Source organism: Marmota flaviventris, chromosome 1, assembly GCF_047511675.1.
Source record: "Marmota flaviventris isolate mMarFla1 chromosome 1, mMarFla1.hap1, whole genome shotgun sequence".
Classification (NCBI taxonomy): domain Eukaryota; kingdom Metazoa; phylum Chordata; class Mammalia; order Rodentia; family Sciuridae; genus Marmota; species Marmota flaviventris.
The window spans coordinates 139,696,842-139,716,284 of NC_092498.1; the positions used below are offsets into that span (position 1 = coordinate 139,696,842).

General features: G+C 54.9%; 2 protein-coding genes across 4 annotated transcripts in view; one reads left to right on the plus strand and one right to left on the minus strand.

Moving 5' to 3' along the window:
* Tesc (tescalcin) overlaps positions 1-4,903 on the plus strand; it is a 36,054-nt gene extending 31,151 nt beyond the window's left edge. For 2 of the 3 annotated variants that reach the window (XM_027949189.2, XM_027949187.2), the window contains 2 exons: positions 2,198-2,245; positions 4,649-4,903. In XM_027949189.2, coding sequence (XP_027804990.1) covers positions 2,198-2,245; positions 4,649-4,726 — 126 coding nt within the window. In that variant the 3' untranslated portion in view covers positions 4,727-4,903. The remainder of the gene's footprint in view (positions 1-2,197; positions 2,246-4,648) is intronic. The other variant, XM_027949188.2, reaches the window with a different exon arrangement.
* Positions 4,904-11,601: 6,698 nt separating this feature from the next.
* Fbxw8 (F-box and WD repeat domain containing 8) overlaps positions 11,602-19,443 on the minus strand; it is a 106,963-nt gene continuing 99,121 nt past the window's right edge. Inside the window, exons 9-11 of the mRNA XM_027949190.2 lie at positions 16,307-16,480; positions 13,500-13,610; positions 11,602-12,912 (exon numbers count right to left, since the gene is read on the minus strand). Coding sequence (XP_027804991.1) covers positions 12,768-12,912; positions 13,500-13,610; positions 16,307-16,480 — 430 coding nt within the window. The 3' untranslated portion in view covers positions 11,602-12,767. The remainder of the gene's footprint in view (positions 12,913-13,499; positions 13,611-16,306; positions 16,481-19,443) is intronic.

The following is a 19,443-nucleotide window of genomic DNA, read 5'->3' on the forward strand; positions in this document are numbered from 1 at the left end:
GCTGGGCTGCATCGAATCAGAGTGGCCAGGGAGTTGGCCGGCTTCCCCAGCCTGTGTCCCGCAGGACCCGACAGGTGGGGACAGGCCCCTGTGCGCAGAAGCCCGCGCACGTCTTCCTTTGGGCCTTGTGGGTCCTGGGTGGGCCTTTCCCGTGTTTTCTGATGTCAAGGTCACAGATAAACAGCGTGCACTCAGTGCCATCAGGCCTCTGAGGACGCTCCATATTTCTGACAGCGCCACCTGCCAGAGCAATCGGTCCACTGTCCTCCCCTTAATGGACTTGCCAAGCCAGTTATGGACTTGGCGGTGACTTCTTTCCTGAGTGCTGCCTGGCAGGCTGTGCTCCGTGGCGTGGCCTGGTGGGGACTTCAGCTGGGCAGCTTCCTCGTCCCAGCCCCTCTACCCTCTTTCTTGCCTTCCCCACTATCCAGCCCCTGTGGATCTCTGTCACCCTTCAACAGACTTGGGACCCAGGGGAGAGGGTGGCCACTTCTTTCCATGCTCATGAGAGGGAAGAGGAGGAAGGAGCCCTGGGGACAGGGCCGGCCCAGGCCAGAGGACAGCTAGTGGTTTTATAAATGTGTTTAAAAGTAAAGCAGCAGCCGGGAGGGGGCACAGTCCTGCCCACAGAGGACCCTCTGGAACTGTCCCCAGCAGTGGCCTTTGCACCCCGAGGCGTCATCTGTAAGGCGGGTTTGAGGATGGAGCCCACCTTGGGCTGTGTCAGGGTGGTATTGTCACCGTAAAGCTTTGATCTCATGGCTGGGGACACCCAGAACGTTAGCCTATGTTTTCTTAGATGTGCGGGGTGTGAGGCCCTGAGGCTTGGTCTCTCCTTGCCCTTCGCCCACCCACTCCTTCCCCTCTCTACAGGGAACCCCGCTGACTTTCCTACAGAAGCCCAAATATTACTTGTATGTCCTTGATACTTTGTTATTTTTATGTTTTTTTTTAAATATATTTTTTAGTTGCAGAGGGACACTGATACCTTAGTTTATTTATTTGTATATGGTGCTGAGGATCAAACTTAGAGCCTCACACGTGCCAGGCAAGTGCTCTACCGCTGAGTCGCAGCCCCGGGGGCGGGGGGGGGGGGCTGTTATTTTTCTGTTTTGTTGCTGGGGTTGAACCCAGGGCCTTGCACATACTAAGCATGCCCTCTGCCCAGGCTCTGCCCCAACCCCTGACTTTGATTTTTGATTTACACAAAATGAACTTGAACAATGTGGCCTGCCCTCTTCTCTGTGCTGACCCCCTCGTCCATGTCTCAGGTGGCAGAGCCCAGCCGGGGCCTGGGGAGCTGCCCGCCCGCATCTGCAGGTGCTGTCCTCCTCCGTGTGGCTCTGCACCCATCTCGGGCTTTCCCGCATCAGCACGAGTCAGTGACCCCTTCTTAATAGCACGCGGGACTCAACCCTTGGACCACTGAGGTCTATTTAGCTGGTCTTCTAGTGATGGACACTTAGGCAATTAGCTGGGTGTTCACTGTCACTAAGGTGCTTTGGGGTGAGGTTTTTGGATACGAGGTTGTCAAAGCCCCAGAGTAGAACTGGAAGAGGCAGGAGCCCCTGTGTGTTCCCTGTTGTCCCAGAGAGGAAAGGACAGAGTGACATGGGCATCGCCAAACACACTTGAAAGCCAGAGGCTCGGAGCCAGGCCAAGGCTGCTACTCGCCATACTGGCCCCCACCTCCGGGTGTCTGGACGTTATCGTGGTGACTCATGGGCACGAGGGTGGCCACAGAGGCTGGCCCTTATTCCCCTGCCCCTTTCCCCAGTGGTCTGTGCACACAGATTAGCCTAGAATAGTTCTTATCAGAGCAGGGGATGATGTGGCAGGACCCGAGGGGGGGCGGCAGGGGATGATATGGCAGGACGGGGGTGGGGGGCAGTGAGGTGTCTTGGCAGCCAGGCTGCTGGGGATGAGCAGGAGGTAGGCCCTGAGGAAGGAGGCCCCGTCCTCTGCCCACCCTGTCTCCACCAGACCTTTCTGTGAGGGGGTGAGCGGGAGGGCCATGGTGAGCCTGCACCAGCCTCAGGCAGGATGTTGGGGTTCAGAGTGACTCTGTGTGGCAGCAGACAAATGACCCAGAAAGCAGCCCCAAACCCTCTGTGCTCTGGGTGTCGGGGAGGCAGGTCGCCGCCAAGGGAGGGTGAGGCCCAGCCCCTCACCCTCTGCCTTGCGCTCTTGTCCCTAGGAACCGGATCAAGTGTATGAGGGGATCACCTTCGAGGACTTCCTGAAGGTGGGTGCCGGGGAGGAACAGAGGTGTCTGGGTGTGGGGGCTTCAGAGAGAGCCTTGAGGACCTCAAGGAGCTGCTGGTCAGGAGACATGTCTCTGAAATGCAGTGGGGGTGGGGGCAGCGTGCCAGGGACCAGCATGACCCTTGAGGTTGAAGGGGCCTTGAATAGGCTTCCCTGATTTTTTTTGGGGGGGGCACGTGGGGTACCAGGGATGGAGCCCAGGGACACCCGGCCACTGAGCCACATCCTTGGTCTTATTTTGCATTTTATTTAGAGACAGAGTCTCGCTGAGTTGTTTAAGGCCTTTAAGTTGCTGAGGCTGGCTTTGAACCTGCCATCCTCCTGCCTCAGCCTCCTGAGCCACTGGGGTTACAGGTGTGTGCTATTGCGCCCAGCGGCTTCACTGATTTTTATCAAATGGGTGATGTTTGCACATGGCCAAAGCATCTTAAGCAGTAGACAATGAAAGGTCAACCTCTGTCTCTCTTGGGAGCCCGGCCTTCCCAGAGGCAGCCCCTATTCACAGTGGTGCAGGGATTCTGGAAACTTCCTGGGCCTGGAGAAGCACCAACAACGGCTCTGCCTCCTGCTTCCTGGCCGTGTCTGGGTGTCGTTTTTAAGTGGCTGCCGCTCGCTCCCCCTCCTCTCATGGTGGATTCTGCAGCCCCTGGGGCAGGTGGTGAGGCTGGTGTGGGCCCTGCTGATGGCAGCAGGCCCTGGGCAGGGAGTTGAGACCAGCTCCTCGACATTTGGACAGTTGAGATCTCAGAGGAACCTGCCTGCTTTGGCCCTGGACATCCTCAAGACGGCGTCTCCATGGCCTTCCTGGGAGCTGCGGGGGGCGGGGGGCAAGGAGGCCCAACAGTACTGGAAGGGCTCTTGGCCCAGCCGCGCAGCACCAGGCACGCAGGGCCTGGCCTGGAGTGGGGCCGGGGCCCAGGGCTGAGGCTCCCCTCCAAGCCTGCCCCTGACCTGGCCAGCCTTCTGCAAGTGCAGGGGGAGGCAGATGGCAGGGCAGGAGGCACAGAACCAGCTGCAAGGGAAAGCCCAGAAGGGACTTCTGGGTCACAGGTCAGCAGCCACCTTCACCCCGTCAGTTGCCGCATGTCAGGGCTGGGCAGGGTGATGGGCAGGGGAAGGGCAGGTCTGTGCTTGTGAGCAGGGTCACTCTGGCCTGCACTGGGGCCTCTCATCCAGGGAAGACAACAGGTGAGGACCTAGGAGCCTGGGGAGGAAGGAGGCTCAGGGAAGGGAGGCCAGACACAGGGTGAGTTTCTTTTTTGCCTGTGAAGTGCCTTCCCCTACGGCTTCTCAACCCCGTTCCTGCATGTGTGAGGCTCTTTCATGACAAGCCAGGTCCCCTCCTTTCCCCTCCCCTCCCTGGTCCCTTCCAGGGGCCTTGGTGACCATGTTGCTGCCCAGCACTTAGCAGAAACCACCCTGAGACTCTCTCACCCACCCAGTGAATGGGAGCCACCTGGATGGAACCAGATTGGTCTCCTGTGTCCCTCGCAGCACCCAGATCAGGGGCAGGGACTGGGAAGCACCTGGGAGACTGGGCAGTGACAAGAAGGGCCCCCCCCCCCGGGTCTCCTTGTCTCTGGGCGCCCTGGCAGCTCTGACTTTCCCAGCCTCGTGGCTGTCCCTGGAGACGCTGAGTGACAACTTGAGGGTTTGAAGTTCTTACATAAGCGGGGAGGCGGTGAGAAGTCACCCGCCCACCAAGTCCCTCCGTTCCTGTTCCCATCTCCGCATCTGTGGCGCCCTGGGCCCCGAGTTGCCAAGGAGTAGGAGAGAGTAGAGCTGTGGGGGTGTTGGGGACAGCACCAGTGCCCTGGCCAGGACGGATGGTAATGGCAGTGCCAGGGCATGGCCTTGGACTTGAACGTTAGGTGGGAATTCCCTTTCCCTGCCTAGAACACAGTGAGCGCTCAGGCTGAACCCAGCAGACTGTCCTGTGCTTCTGATTACCGATGGTGGCATGTCACACTCCACAACTTTACCCTTACAGTTCACAAAATCCAATGAGACCTATGTCACCGGAGTCCCCCTAGTGTTCCGTGAAGGGGACAGCAGGTGGGGTGGTCCCCGCATCATATGAGAAGGGGGCTGAGGGGCTGTGGTGGTGGCGTGAGGACCACGGAGTCTGAAGGGGGTGTGGCGGGAGGGGACCTGCCTCTGGACTTAACCATAGCGTGCTGCGACGCTCAGGAAGAAGCCAAATGTCACAGCCATATTAACCAGCAGGAGGACAGATGGGACTTGTTCTTCCTCACTCGGCTCAAGGCTCACGACAGCCCCTGGTCTTCACCTTGACCGGGGAAAGGGAGGGCGGGGGCCAGGACTGGGCCCAGGCAGCTGCGGCGAGGTGGGGACGCCCCTGACGCTGCTTGGTCCCTTACAGATCTGGCAGGGAATAGACATCGAGACCAAGATGCACGTCCGCTTCCTCAACATGGAGACCATCGCCCTCTGCCACTGACCCACCGCTGCCTTCCGGAGAAGCTGCCGAGAGAGGGGACAGCCTGGCCCGGCCTCCGCTGCGGCTCCTGTAAATAGTGGACGGGGTTCGTGTCCCCTGTGCCATCGGGGCTGTGGTATGTGGGACTTTGCAATTTTTATCTCTAATGACAATAAAAAAAAAAAAAAGGTTTGTTAATGAGCGTGACTTGTGTCTGTTCCTGGTTCCTGGCCGGGGCCGGCCGTGGGTGGCTGGGACTGAATAAGAGGGACAGGGGTGGCTGGGTCATCTTAAAGGGCCGGTTTCCTGTTGGCTCTGGGCCCAGTGCATGCTGGTGGCTGGTGACCAGCCTGGTCCACCTGGCTCCTCAGCCCTCAATGGGGAGACCAGGAGGAGCCACTCTGCTGCATGTGTCCCCAGGGCTGGACTCAGGCAGGGCCTCCTCAAACTCGTGACCAGTGTTCACACAGGGAGCCCTGGCTATGGGCGCTGCCTGCCCCTGGGCACTGGGACTCCGGGCTGGCTGGCTGCAGACCCTCAGACTCTGGTGGTGGGGACCTCGCTGGGGCTGCTGGTCCGGGCTCCTGTCGGATGGGCCAGCTGCACCCCCCAGGACTCTGTGGTCCCCATGCAGGTGGCAGCAGCAGAAGCCAGAGGAGCGTCTGCCCAGGTGAGCATCTAGGACTCGCTGTCACCTATTGGAGGAAGCTGTGGAAACAAGTCACTGGTATTGGCTGATGGTGATGGCAGGAGGGTCAGCAGAGGACCGTGTGGAGCTGGCAGAGCTGCAGAGACCCCTGCTGACTGTGTGGTCTCTGCTGCCCTGCGTGGGTCCCCAGAGGCTGGCCCTGGCAGTGTCCTTGGCTGTGTGTGGCTTTGTTAAGGATTTGTCTTCCAGGCCTCTTGCTGGCAGTGCCACTTGGACATGCCCCACTTCTCCAAACAAACGTTCAACAAACGTTGACACTCACTGGGAGGTGGCTCTCTGGCCTTCCAGCAGGTCTCCTGATAACTGGTCACTGCGTCCTCCAGGAGCCTGGATTTGCGGTCATTTTCTTGCTGAGTGCGCTCTATCTGATCTGTTCAGACCTGGCCTTGGGGTTGACAGTACAAAAGGCAGCCGTGGGCCCGCGCCCGGCCTGGCCATCCCTCTCCAGAGGTCACCACGGTGGCCTCCCAGGCGTCCTGAGCTGGGTCCCGCACATGCGAGCACAGGGGTGTGCGTCTGTGTTCTTGGTGCCCCTCTCTTCACAGATGGTAGAAACTGGGCTTGGATGTTTCGTGTGGTTGGTGACATTTGTACTTTGCGTGATTCAACGTTCCCAGTGAAGCTTGTACTGGAGGGGAAACAAACCCAGGGGCATCTCCGCTTTCGTGTCACCGTCGTTACCCTCCTGCTGCAGAAGCTCAGGTGGTTCTTTGATGAACCACCCAAAGGCTGTCCTAGGGGACAGTGACTCATGCTTGTAGCTAATGGTACTAACACCAATGGCCACCCATTGTCATCTCAGTGGAGAGCCTGGTGGGGGAGGAGTGGCTGCCGAGGGACCCTCCTCTCTCTGGGCTGTGGTCAGGGGTCCTCAGCCACCTGCCTGCAGGTAGTTGTCCCAGCCAGGCGATGGCAGTCCCCACGGAGCTGAGCTGCATACAGCAGGCTTTCCCTGCCCCAGATGAGGAGTCTGAGGTGACTCTAGGCAGCCCCGCGTGGGTGACTCTGCTGTGGGTGAATGTTCACTCCAACAGGAGTGTCCTGGTCCGACGCGTGCCAGAAAGAGCAACTCCCTGGCATGTCAGGTGTCCTCGGGCTGCTGCTGGGGCCAAGGGACGAGCTGGTGCTTAAATTCAAAAGGCAAACCAAAAGTGTGCTGAGCTCAAGGGACTGTGCCAGGGACAGCGTGGAGGGCAACAGGGTGGAGGTGGAGTCTGGGGACCCTAGGCACTTGGGTGACAGGTCCAACTGAGGCAGGTGCGGGGCTGCCCATCCTGGGTGCCTGGCTGGGAGGCAGAGGTGGCAGGTGGGGCCTGAGAAAGGCCAGACCTCCACCCAGGCCCAGCTGCCTCCCTGGGGCTCAGAGGCCGCGCGGCTCAGCTTCATGGGCCTGAAGCCATGCCAGGGACCTGCTTCTTGGATTAGGACTTAATTCAACAAACGTCTGGTCTTGGTGAGAGCAGGAGCGTGGGCAGAGGCCTCTGCGTCCACCCTCTAGTGCCTGCCGCCTAGGGAGTGACAAACCCTGCCAGCTTCCCAAGAGGACCCGGGCAGTTTCCTAGAGAGGACGGGCTCCCTCACCTGCCTCTCAGGGTCCTTTTAGCTTCTGGGCTGCCTGCTAAAGACCTGCAAGTCACGGGGACGGAAAGACAGAATCTGCATCATTAGGAGCTTCTGTCCAGGAAGTGTCTGAAATCCATTTTCCCGGCCTCCTCTTTCCTCTGTCCCCAGCGAATCTTCGCAGGGCCTCTGGCATGCCCGCGACAGCCTGGGGTGCTGGGGCGCTCCCAATTTGCTTCTATTTTGTTCTTTACAACAAAGGCAATTCATGAATGCAAAATGTTTTTTTTTTTAAAATAAATAATAACCTTCCCTCAGCTCCTGTGCCCTGAGTTGGGGAGATGTGGCCACGACAGACAGGCATCAACTGTGCTGGCTCTGCAGACTGCGGGTCCCGCCTGCCTGGGGTCTTTGAAGCCGTGGGCCACAGCTTAGCTACACAGCTAATTAAAATGAGCCGGTTCCTGAGCCCAGTCCCTGCCACTCAGAAGAAAGCTCCTCTGCTCACAGATGGAGTCATCTCCCTGCAGGGCAGGGTGCATCTCCATCAGTGTAGGGGCACAAGTCACCTGAAGCTCTCCGCCCAGCTCCCAGGGTGCTGTGGGCAGTGAGCCAGCCTGGCCCTCAGGTGGTACAAATGCCCCCTGGGAGAGGCAGGCTAATTCCCCAGGGCCTCTGATCATCAAAGACTGAGGGCTGCTGCTCTGGCCTGGGTCTGGTGATGGCCGTGCCATCTGGGCAGTGCAGTCTGCATGGCAGGAAAGAAGCAGGTGGCTTGGGAATGGTTTCTATGCCTTCTAACTCCTGGGCATGACTGGGAGGGCACTGACCCTGTCCAAATGCAGCCAGCCCTCCTCATCCCTGGATGGGGACGTGAACTGAATGACAGGGGTGTCTCAACTGTGGCTGCCCCAGCAGGTGCTGTTTGTGCTGAAATCTTTGATAAGACAGGCAAGTGATTAAAAGGAACAAGGCAGAACTCAGTGCTAAGTCAAATATTTGAAGGATGCTGATAAGTGGGGACTTGGAGGTTCCCAGGATGTGGGTAGAGAACACTGAGCAGGGACAACGTCCTCAGCTGCTTGGGCAGAGGCCACTTTCTCTGTATTCTAAGTCATTGCTGGGAATCAAGTTGGAGGTGAGATCCAGTCCTATATTGCAAGTTAACAAGGGCAAAAGTTGTTTTTTGGGGGAGGGTACTGGGGCTTGAACTCAGGGGCACTGGACTACTAAGCCATATCCCCAGTCCCATTTTGTATTTTATTTAGAGACAGGGTCTCATTGAGTTGCTCAGTGCCTCACTTTTGTTGATGCTGGATTTGAACTCTCAATCCTCCTGCCTCAGCCTCCCGAGCTGCTGTGATTACAGGCATGTGCCACAGTGCCCGGCTGAAAAGTTGGCTTTTGAATGTTAAAAGAAGATGGTAGTTTGACATAAATCTATTAAGTAGGTAGGTTTACAAAAGGGCTGTGTAATGGAAACCTGAGGCACTCCTTTGGGGATACCTTCTGCAGCCATGTTAAACATGAATTATTGGTAAGCAAACAGCAAGATTACCCAGCCTCTAGTTCTGGCCTCTTATAGAACAAATTATTGCTAGACTTTAACAAAACTATTATTTTTTGGTCCAAAGTTCTTTTGTTTGCTAACAGGAGAGGGGCCATAGCCGTCAGGCCTGCTGTTCAGGAGGCTGAGGCTGAATTCTGTGCTGTGAGAGGCGCTGAGTCGCAAGGAGCCTGGCGGAGAGTTAAAAACACAAGTTGCCTGGGTGAGGGCTTTGCCAACAAGCCCGGCAGGCTGTCCTCCCACGCGGTGACCTTGGCAAGGCCTGGGAAGCTGAGTGGGAGGAGCCAGGGCCACAGCCGCCGGTCTTCTAGCAGCACCTTTGTCTCCAGCTCTGCCAGGACTTGAACCAGTGCCAGCAGGGTGGTGGGTGGTGGGTGAACGGCCCAGGGGGTTGCAAGACCCGGGAGAGGGCACGGAGCTGCTCAGCATTTGAATCTGCTTGTTGACAGCCAGGGACAAGCCCTGGTTCTTGGTGTGGCCCCCAAGGGGGGTTCCAGTGGAGCAGTAGTGAGGTCAAGGGGCATGCAAGTGCCTTGCTGTCACCTTCGTCTTAGGGAAGCGACAAAGCAGCATTTGCCCGCACGCTGGGCAAGGGAAGGAAAGATGGCAGGATGGCTCAGCTGTGGAGGGCAGGGGAGTTTCCCTCCCTCCCTCGGGAACAGAAAGGCTCCCAGTGCAGAGCAAATGGCTGCTTCTGGAAGCTCACGTTCAACATCAGAGGCCAAAGACACAGTGCCCACACGGGCACTCTGGAGCCCAGTGAGAGGGAGCCTTCCCTGCACAGTGGAGCAGCCCAGCCAAGTCACCACCGCAGGCCCTGCCGCGGGAGCCAGGTAACCATCTGGCCTGGCTGCGCAGGGTGACGCGGCAGGTCTGTGGCTCGCAGCTCTGCGGCCTGGGCCGGCCAGCACCATAAGCTCGCTGCTGAAGCAGCTGCTCTGCAGAGCAAGGCCCCGTCAGGGAGGAGACAGCCCTGTCTGGGCCCACTGTCACTGGCCCCCCTAGGAGCAGCCACCAGACAGTTGAGGAGAGGGACCTGTGCAAGGGTGAGCCCTCCGTACAAGGCTGAGCAAAACCAGCTTGCAGGGATGATGCTGGCCATTGAACAGGTGGGAAGTGTCACCCCCAGGACCTACGTAAGTCTCATCGTCCTACATCTGGGACATTCAGAAAAACAACGGGAGCAAAAAGAAAAAAAAGTACTTTCAGTAACTTTTAAAATAAATGTTTTCAGGGCTCTATTTTGAGAAAATCAAAAGTATTTGAAAAAAATGTATTTTATATACAAAAAGGCATAAGCTCTGGATTGATTTCCAATCTATTTTAAGCACCTGCGTCAGTTTCATTGAAAGATTTATGGATGGACAGCTTGGGGCCTAATGGGTTAACTTCCAGGTCTTCAGTCCTCAGGGGACAGTGAGTGTCTCCTTTCTCTTTCAGAAAGGACCAAAATGCCACTGCTGAGGAAATCCAGTTTTCCTTTAATCAGCTGAAATCTGAGCGATTGGCCAGGGCAGGATTTCTATTGAGAGGGAAGATGCTGCTGTCCCTAGTGTTTAAGGTGACTCATTGCGTGGACCAAGGCGAGCACCATGCCCAACGCCCCAGAGATGAGAGCTGGGGGAGGGCACTGCAGTCCCGCCCATGTCCATGCAGGAAAGGTAGCTGTTCCTTGAAAATGGCAACACTTGCAGGCTGCCTGTGTCCCTGGTGGGTCTCTGACCCTGGGCTGGGAACCCTGTGGTAGAGGCTCTGGGGAAGACTCTGCTGGGGCCCTCCACTGAGAGAACGGTGGAGAGCTGGTTCTGAGCCATGCCAGGAGGGGCCTGCCACCATGTACCCTTCGGAGTGTCAGAACAGCCCGAGCCACAACGAAGTTCAGAACACTTATACCAGGACAGACAGAGGCAGGAGGATGAGACTGGGTGGTGTCCTGACCCCCCCCCCCCCCGCACGTTCTGGGAGGAGCCCAGGAGGAAGAATCTGGGAAGCAGAAGAGCTCCAAGGAAACACAGGTGCCAAATGCACTCGGCACAGGCCTGGGACGCAGCTCCCTGCAAAGCCAGAGGACGCAGGTGAGGCGGGGTGGCTGTGGCCTGGCCGTGCTGACCACTGGGGGATGTTGGTTGAGCCTCGGTCGGGGCAGTTGACCCCGAGAGGTTCTACCCAGCTGCAGACAGACCTGTTTGGCCTGAAGGTTCACTGGGGCTGAGGGCTCTGCTCCGGAACTCAGGCTATCTTCCTGAGGGGCTGGGGGGCTAAACATCCTGGCTGGCTGTTAGCAGGGAATGCTCGTAGTTAAAACTGTTTTTAATTTTGGAAAGATTTTCTGCGTCTCCTGATTCTAGATGTTTCATTATCTCCAGTGGCTGCCAGGCGAGGAGGTAGGCCCTACCCGCAGAGTGCACGGTTCACCTGGAAGGAGCTGCCTCGGAAAGAAACCGCAGGGGCCCAGCTGCAGGAGGACGAGCACCCCAATACAGGCAGGCCAGCAGAATGGGGCGCACAGCAGCTCCCTGCTGACAGGGGCATTTCTCCCAAGAACAGGAGCAGGATTCCGGTGCCCACCTGCTCCTGGAGGCAGTCTGAGGGGGCAGTCTCTGGCTGGGGAGTGCAGTTCCCCCTTGGCTCTTCGCCTGGCTGCGTGAGCTGAGCCGCAGCGGGGTGTGGAAGGGTGGCTGACTGAAGCAAGCCCAGAACCCTCCCCAAGCTTCAGGCACAGCGCTTGCCTGGGCGGGGCCTGAGTTCCATCGCCAGCACTGGATCCCTGCTCACTTCTCTTCAGAGGGGGCAGCAGGTGACCTCATGTTGAGGCCAGCATTTTTCTGTCCCTAATAGTCCTTGTACCTTCTTTATCAAGAGCTGTACAGTTCATCTGCTTCTAACCCTTCAACCCCCTCCTTGCACTTTGTCTGGGCCACCGTGGCCTCTCCTGAGCATCTTTGGGGAGGCCTCATCTCCTCCTGCTATGTCATAGCTCCTCTCTGTCCTTGGCCTCTGCCCCCCTGCCCTGGGTCTGAGAACCCACATTTCCCTTCCCCAGTAACAGCCCTCCGTATATCCAATTCTGAAGGCCTGGATCCCCAGACACATTTTTATTTCTTTACTTTGTGTTGTTTCCTAACTGCACTGTCCCGGGGTCAGGGAACAGGCTACAGGGTGTCCGTCTCCTGCAATCAGAGACTTTCCAACATGGTCTGTGGACATGTGAAATGAGACAAAGTTCCACACACATCTCCTGAATCAAGCTTGCTAATGACGTTATGCAAATCCTCCAGGTCTTTAGGTTGTTCAGTAACTCCATCTGCTGATGACCCACTGCATGTGGGTCTCAGGCTGGGGGTGGAACCCAGGGATCTCATGCCAGGCAAGCTCCATCAGCCTGCGTAGAGCAGCTGGTAGAGCAGCTGATGCTGCTGCTATTTAGAAAAAAAGTAAATCAAGAAAATCAAGACCAATGCGATGGTTCCCTGCTCTGGGAGGGAAGCTACTTCTCGATTGCTCTCTCGCACAGTCTTATTTTATCTTCAGGGATTGAAGGCACGGTCCCCCCTTGACCTCTCCCTTTGGAGGATGGCTGTTAAGTTTGTGAATATTGAGAAAATACTTACTTTGTATCATATACTGTTGACATAATAGAAAGCAAAATAGTTCTTAATGAAATAATTGTATAAATATATACTTATAAACCCTGGTAAAAGCTATGAAGAAAAAGCACTGCTCTCCAGGTCACACTGGGCAGTGGCGAGGTGGGAGCTCAGAGGAGACCACCCTGAGTTGATCTTTGATCAACTTGAGCTTGATCTTTGATCCAAAGGATGGGGCCTTGTAGGCCCAGAGACCGGCACATCCCCAGGACCGCAAGGTCCTTGAAAGAGTTTGGAGGCTGGGAAGATGGCCATCAGGGCAGGAGCCGGGGCCAACTGAGCCTGGTGTTCAGAGCATGGAGCTCCCTAGGCCTCCAGTGGGACCAGGGAAGGGCGGTGAGGGAGGAGGTGAAGTTTGAGTCGTGTTACTCTAAGCCACAGAGAGCAGGGTGAGATGGAAGGAGCCATGGCACACACCCATGCTTTGCCTGTGGCTGAGGGCAGCGGAGGCAGGTAAGGGTGCCACGCTCAGGAGCAGCTGGTCCCCCAAATGCCTACCGCTCTGTAGACAGCTCTCTTAGGGTTTGCAAGTTTATAAAACTGGTCCTTCCCACTTTTCTTCCTGCTCCCAATGAGGCACTAAATATTGTCACTGGGAAAAGTGAGCGCAAGGTCGTAGTTGTAACTGGTCATGGTGTCACAGGAGGAGCGGCAGACAGGAAGAGGGCTCTGGAAGGCCAGCTGGTCCACGGCAAACTCATAGGCGTGAATCAGCCCCCGGTGTCTGGAGAAAGCAGAGGGACAACAGGTCAGGATGGTGTTACTGGCCCTCACCCTGACGAGCTCTGGCTCTGTAGAAGGCAGGGCTTGGGGCAGGACAGCAATTCATTTCGGGGCCCACAATGTGTCAGACACTCAGGATCCTGGGTCCAGGCAGAGCAGGCTGTGGAGGCGAGGCCTGTGGATGTGGGTGGGGTCAGCCGCAGGGGGCACTCAGGAGCTAGGCACAGTCCCAGAAAAGGCCCCTGAGCCCACCCACACAGGGACCTCTTCTGCATGGCAGCTGGGTCACCAGCAGACTGAACAGGAGCTCTGAGGACCAGGCGTGGCCCTAGGATTCTAAGCACAGACAGGTCTGTGGGCTGCTGGGGCTCGGATCCTCCGGCCGGCACCAAGTGCCACGAGTGGCTAGGGAGGGCTTCTGACAGGCCCTGGGTACTTCTCCTGGCTCTTTGGTGGTCATGGATAGGAAGAATGGCCACACCTGGGATGCCCACAGGGGCAATGTGCCATGGGGGATTCTATCAATGAAACCCAACTAAGATCGTCCTTGTGGACACGGCAGACCCGGCCCCACCGGACCCCACTGACCTCCTGTGAGTGGCGAAGCTGTCCAGGTCCGAGTTCCGCACCACCTTCTCGTAGGGCACGTTGGCCGTGATGAGGCTGTGGCTGTTGAAGGAGATGTGCCTCACGGCGTGCCTGGGAGTGGGGAGGGGAACGCCTCTGAGGTGGAGCCCATTGCAGAAGAGGGGGCAGTGCAGCCTCCAGCGGGAGTCTGGACCCCCAGGCCCTGCTTATCCCTGCAGAGCAGGCTCTCCCTCAGCTCCCACAGCTGCTGACACTTCGTAAACAAATCGGGGAGTCCCACCTGCACTCTGGCTGACACACAAGGACAAACTCAACTTGAGACAAATGGGCAACACGCAGTGGAGACCAGCCCTGTTTTTGTCCTCCTGGCTAGAAGTCCTGGGCAGGCTTCCTGAGCTCCGAGCCGGGATCCTCATCTGCAGCATGTGGGGACATTTAAGGGTGATCTGTAAGGCTTTAGCCATTTAGTCAGGACTAAAATGACACCTGTGCTCGGGCTGTGACAGCACATTGAGAACATCTCGGCAAGTGATGGCTTCAAGTCTAACGGACTTTCACTCACTCTAGAAACCTTCTGTAGCACCTGCCGGGCCACAGTGCTAAGCTGGGAGGTGCCTGTGACACCAATGGCTCCCACAGGGGACGGCTGCCCTCAGAAGCTCCTCGCCAGGGGGGAAGGTAAGGCGCATTTCCACAGCTCTCAGCCAAGGCCACCGCAGCACAAAGAAGTGACGGCTTCTGGGAGTGGAACTGACTGATGCACCTGGGAGGACACTCAGGGCCGAGGGGACACCAGGCCAGCACAGGAGTGGCCTATTCAGGCTGAGCCCAGGATGCTGTGGCAGAGGATGCTCCTGAGTAATAAAACCAAAGGGGGCATCATAGAGCCCAGCGAGGGGGACAGAAGGCAAGAGGACGGGGGAGAGAAGGGAGGGCTCAGGCCTGGGGATGTGTCACTGACGGGTGAGGAGGACCCAGAGGCTGGCTGAGGAGTCCGAAGCAGAAGGGGGGACATGAAAGTGACAACACAACACTGGACTGCGCTTAGGATGGGCAGAGGGCTCAGGGAGGACGTGGGTGAGTCAGCGGGTTCTGGGCAGGGGACCATGGAGAGGAGGAGGCTCCCTCGTGTGAGAAAAGTCAATGCTGAGCACTTTAAAGGAACAGCTGGGGCAGCCCACACCTGGGAGACTGGCAGCTGCTGAATGGCCGGTCAAGAGGGGGCAGGGAGCCAACAGCCAGCACAGGCACAGCCAGCTCCAGGAGCTGCCCTCCAGGACCAGCTCTCAAAACAAACTCCAGGTTTCCCTTAAAGGCAAATGCTTCTGGGAGGCCCATGTAGAACTTTTACTTGCTTTTGGCACCACCTGGTGGCAACAGTGGATCATCACAAAATCAGCAAGGGGCTTGTGCCAGTAGGGAAGGGAGGGAAAGAGACAGAACTGGGTGGTGTTGACACCACCAGGGGCCCTCTCCTGAAAAAGCTGCTAGCCACAGTACTCGCCAGTGCTGCTCTCCACCTCACCTTGCTGTCTGTTTTTTTCTTGAGATCTGGGGACTGGACTCAGGAGTGCTCAACCACTGAGCTATATCCCCCTGTATGAGATAGGGTCTCACTAAGTTGTCCAGGTTGGCCTTGACATTGCAATCCTCCTGCCTCAGTGGCCTGGTTGCTGAATTACAGGCGTGTGTCACCTCACCTACAATGTCTATTTACAGGGTACTGAGTGTATACCCCTTCCTCTGTGGAGGTGGGAGTGGCCTTGGTCAGCTCCAGCTCTGCTTTAAGGTTAAGAGCAGGCTCACACAAAACCTTTTAACCACTTAGGCACTGTGGATATAAATGTGCCAGCTGGGTGCGGTGGCACACGCCTATAATCCCAGCAGCTTGGGCAGGTTAGGCAGGACAATCGTGAGTTCAAAGCCAGCCTCAGCAACAGCAAGGCCCTAATAAGCAACTCAGTGAGACCCTGTCTCTAAATAAAATTGAAATAGGGCTGGGGATGTGGCTCAGTGGTCGAGTGCCCTGAGTTCAATCCCTGGTACCAAAAAAGTGTGTGACCCTACTGTGTGTACAACCAGAGAAGTGAAAAATTGTGATCCGTTTGTGTATAATGAATCAAAGAGCATTCTGCTGTCATGTATAACTGATTAGAATAAAAAAAGAAAGAAAGAAATGGAGATGCCTGGTATGGCATCACAATAGCCTAAAAAAAAGAAAAAAAAGTGCCTATATCCACAAAGCCATAAGCCGGTACACAGCATAGGATCTACTTCTCTTTAATATTCTCAGTAAAGATTGAAATGAAAACTTGAGGCCGGAACACTTTTAGTCCTAGGTGCCCCCTACACAGTGTGAGGACAGCTCAAGCAACAGGCAGACCCTCTTGCAATCTGACACCCAGGAATGTGTGCTCCCACCTGCATCCCCCTGCACCTAGTGGGAGCCACATCATGGCCTAGCTGAGCTCGCTTCCGACAGTTCTGATCTGGCTTTAGTAAGATGGAGGAATTCTAAAACAACCAGAACAGCACTTATGAGAAATCGGTCCTTCTTAGAGAAGCTGGGCCTCTTCAGGGTTGGATATGAATGATGGCAAACCGATGCCGTAAGAGAGAAGAACTGCGTCTCTCTGGAGCAGGACCATGTCCCAGCCTCAGGTTCCTCATCTGAACACTGGAGGCAGCAGCACAGCCTGCTCACAGGATGCACTTGAAGAAGCGCTTAGTACAGTGCCTGGCTTGGGTGACTGGCATGATGGTTTGTGTGACTGCTATTCCTCAAAACTCCTGCAGGACAAGCTTACCTGGAATGGACTTCCCACAACTTTTGGTTCATGCGGTAATCCCACACAGACACCAGGCCCTCCTCGCCTCCGCTGACAACCTTCCAGTCATCCATCTGGACTGCAGAGACCCCAAGCTGGTGTGCCGAGAGTGACAGGGCAATTTTATCAGTGCGGAGGTCGTGGATTCTCACCCTGGAAGGGCCAAAAGAGCACAGAGAAGGGAAAGGGGATTAATTTAAAGCTTCCCCCTCAATTGTGCTGATCTGGGTACAATGTTCCTACGTAAAATTACTTCAACTGCACACACCTACAATACTGAAATAGACTACTCTCTCCTCACTGCTGTAGTTCAGAGTACCCACGACCACTTCATCAGACTGATTTAAAAGCACATAGAACAGGAGTGACCCAGGGCAATTGCTGCTCTGTCCATTCGATCTCCTCAACAGGGAGACATCTGCAATGAGTGCATATCCAGGTAGAGGGTAGGTGACATCCAACTGGCACAAGGATGCCTCGTGGTGTTGGCCTGAGAAGCCTGTCCCAGTGGTAACTATTATACAGTGATTTTGCTGGTGGTATAAGATTCTGTTAAGGGCAAAGGTAAATTGGTGCCACTTGTCTGCAACCCAAACCCTTCCCTGGCCAGGAAACACTTCCCTGATCTGTGACCATCTTGACACTTAGGAAGTACTTTTATACTTGAGCCCAGCAGAACTGTGACAAGTGTGTGGATGCTTGGTAGTCACTTATCTGGAGACTTGAAATAATTACTTGCCTAGTAAGAATTTGGATTTAAGAACCTCCTTAAAAAACTCATTTTTTACAAATACATGCTAGCTTTTCACATGGATGAGTTGGAATGAGTCAGAAATCTCTTGTCTACTGCAAATACCATTATACTTAGTGCCTGAAACAAGTCCCAATAGCTAAAATTGAATGTGTCAAAATGTAAGCAAATTAATGAACAAGAATGAAGTGAATTTCACAGACCTTCTGACACAAATCATAAAGGAAAAAACAACTGCTGCCCTGAAAAGACCCTGCCCTCGCGTGAAATGTGATCAAAATGTGTCTGACACAAAAGTGAGAAAAAACAAAGCTCTTCAAAGCACCCTGAGGGGGGAACATTGCCTATTAAGGATGAGAATCAGGCTGACAGGAAAAACTAGAAAGGACATTAAAGTCACTGATTTGAATGACTGGATGTGGGTGGCACAATCAGCCAGGACATCCAATGAATGCTGGTTGAGCAATTTGGTGCATCCCTACGCTAGTTCACACGGGGCGTGAGAGACAGGCAGATCTACATCACCAACAGGCGCAGCCTCCAGTATGCTCCCCTCCCCACCCTGAATGAGTGTATTGGGGGGACACACACCTATGCCACTGTAAGGATGGCACCTGGAGGACAGCGGTCAACTGGGGAGGCTGACTATGCTGGCCAGGAAAAGGGGTGCATAGAAGACTGACCTCCTCAATGCCACTTTGTGCTTTTAAATTCAACTTGAAAGTTCATGCTGTTTATAAGCAACTAAAAATTCTGGAAACACATACTGGAAATGTTAATGGCAGTTATCCTGGAGAAGAGGTGTGGCAGTGGCAGAATGAGAGCCACAAAGAGGCTTCTGCTTTTGATTCTTGACACTGTCATGTGGTTTAAAAAACAAGAACTCATCCACAACCAGGAGGGAACCAGGTCTTTGAGGGTTCTAGTTATGCGCAGTCTCTGTTCTTGACATTATGTATTTACCTTATATACACCCTCATTTGTATGTTGTGTGTCATAATGTTTAATAATTAATTTCTTAGGTAATGTTAAGTGGAAGCAGGATGTTGAAAAAAATATGGTCTTAGAGTCAGAGGCAGAGGCATTACTTCGTGCCTAGCCACGAGGAAGCAGTGGGGGTGCAGACGACTAGGGGCCTCCCGCCGTGGGATGCCATTCAGTCTGCTCAGTCTGCGTCTCCGCTGGAGGATCTGGGACTAGAAAGACCAGAGAGAGCTTGAAGTATGCTTTGAAAACAAAGATCCTTCTCTCTCTTCAGATGCAGGGACACCCATCTCTGGGCCTGTGCAGGTAGAAGGACAAGCAAAAGTGCTGGGTGAGAGGCCCACCTCTGGACCACAGTGGGACCCTGCTAAGGATGGGAGGGGGGGGCGTTTAGCCCAGTACTTCTCAATGCGTGTTTGGTTACTAAGGGTCTATTTTTGGCGTGGTGATTTTCATAAAGAGCTCCTCTGTTGAATATTTATACTCCATAATTTACAGTTTGGCTGTTAAGGAGACAAAGGCAAACACAAATTTGGTCCAGAAGTTCAAAGTTTGCCATCTGTTTTCCTATTGTATTTAGACACCAGCATGGACGGCTCCAAACAAAATAAACAAATGCACCAAAAGATACAGCAGCAGTGTCTTTGATATCACCCAGAAAAACAACAGTGGGCCAAAACAGACTTGAACTTCTCCCCACAGGAAAAAAAGTAGTATTTTCTCTAACAACTCCTTAGAGGGACATCACTCTGGCTTCTTGTCCGCAAAAATAGCACACACCTCGGTGTGCTGAGTCCACCCAAGCCATCAAATTCACATTAAGAAGCAGGTATTGGCCTCGAACATCTGACAGCGTGCAGCACCAAGTTGAAATGCAGCGAACCTTGGCACAGTCTGCAACCTCAGCGTTCAAATCGAACACTTGCCGCTGGGAAACAGGTAGCACAGCAAATGGGCACAAAGATATGCCAGGACAACCGATTCCAGGGACAAAAAGAAGCCAACAGTAGATACTGCAAACCTCTATCTAGCGAGTATTTCATCAACTTTGCCCACTGAAAAGAAAAATAATTGGTCGGAAAGCTGTAATTGTATTATGTTTAATATTCATGGTTGGGCTGGAGGACTGTTCCAACACTCCCTCTCTGCAGCCCCTCTCTAATGAAAATCACACCATAGGAGCCGGCGCTAGCCCGCCAATTAAAACAAAAGACACCAGAACCTTCCAAAGACTCCAGCAGAGGAGCATCCATCTGATGGGCAGGAAAACGTGCTGGAACTGAGAGGGAGGCACGCTCTGGTTGGTCCTGTGTTAAGAGCTTTGAATAACTTATTATAACACTTGCAGATGGAGCGAATGTGACGCTGATGCCCCACTTGC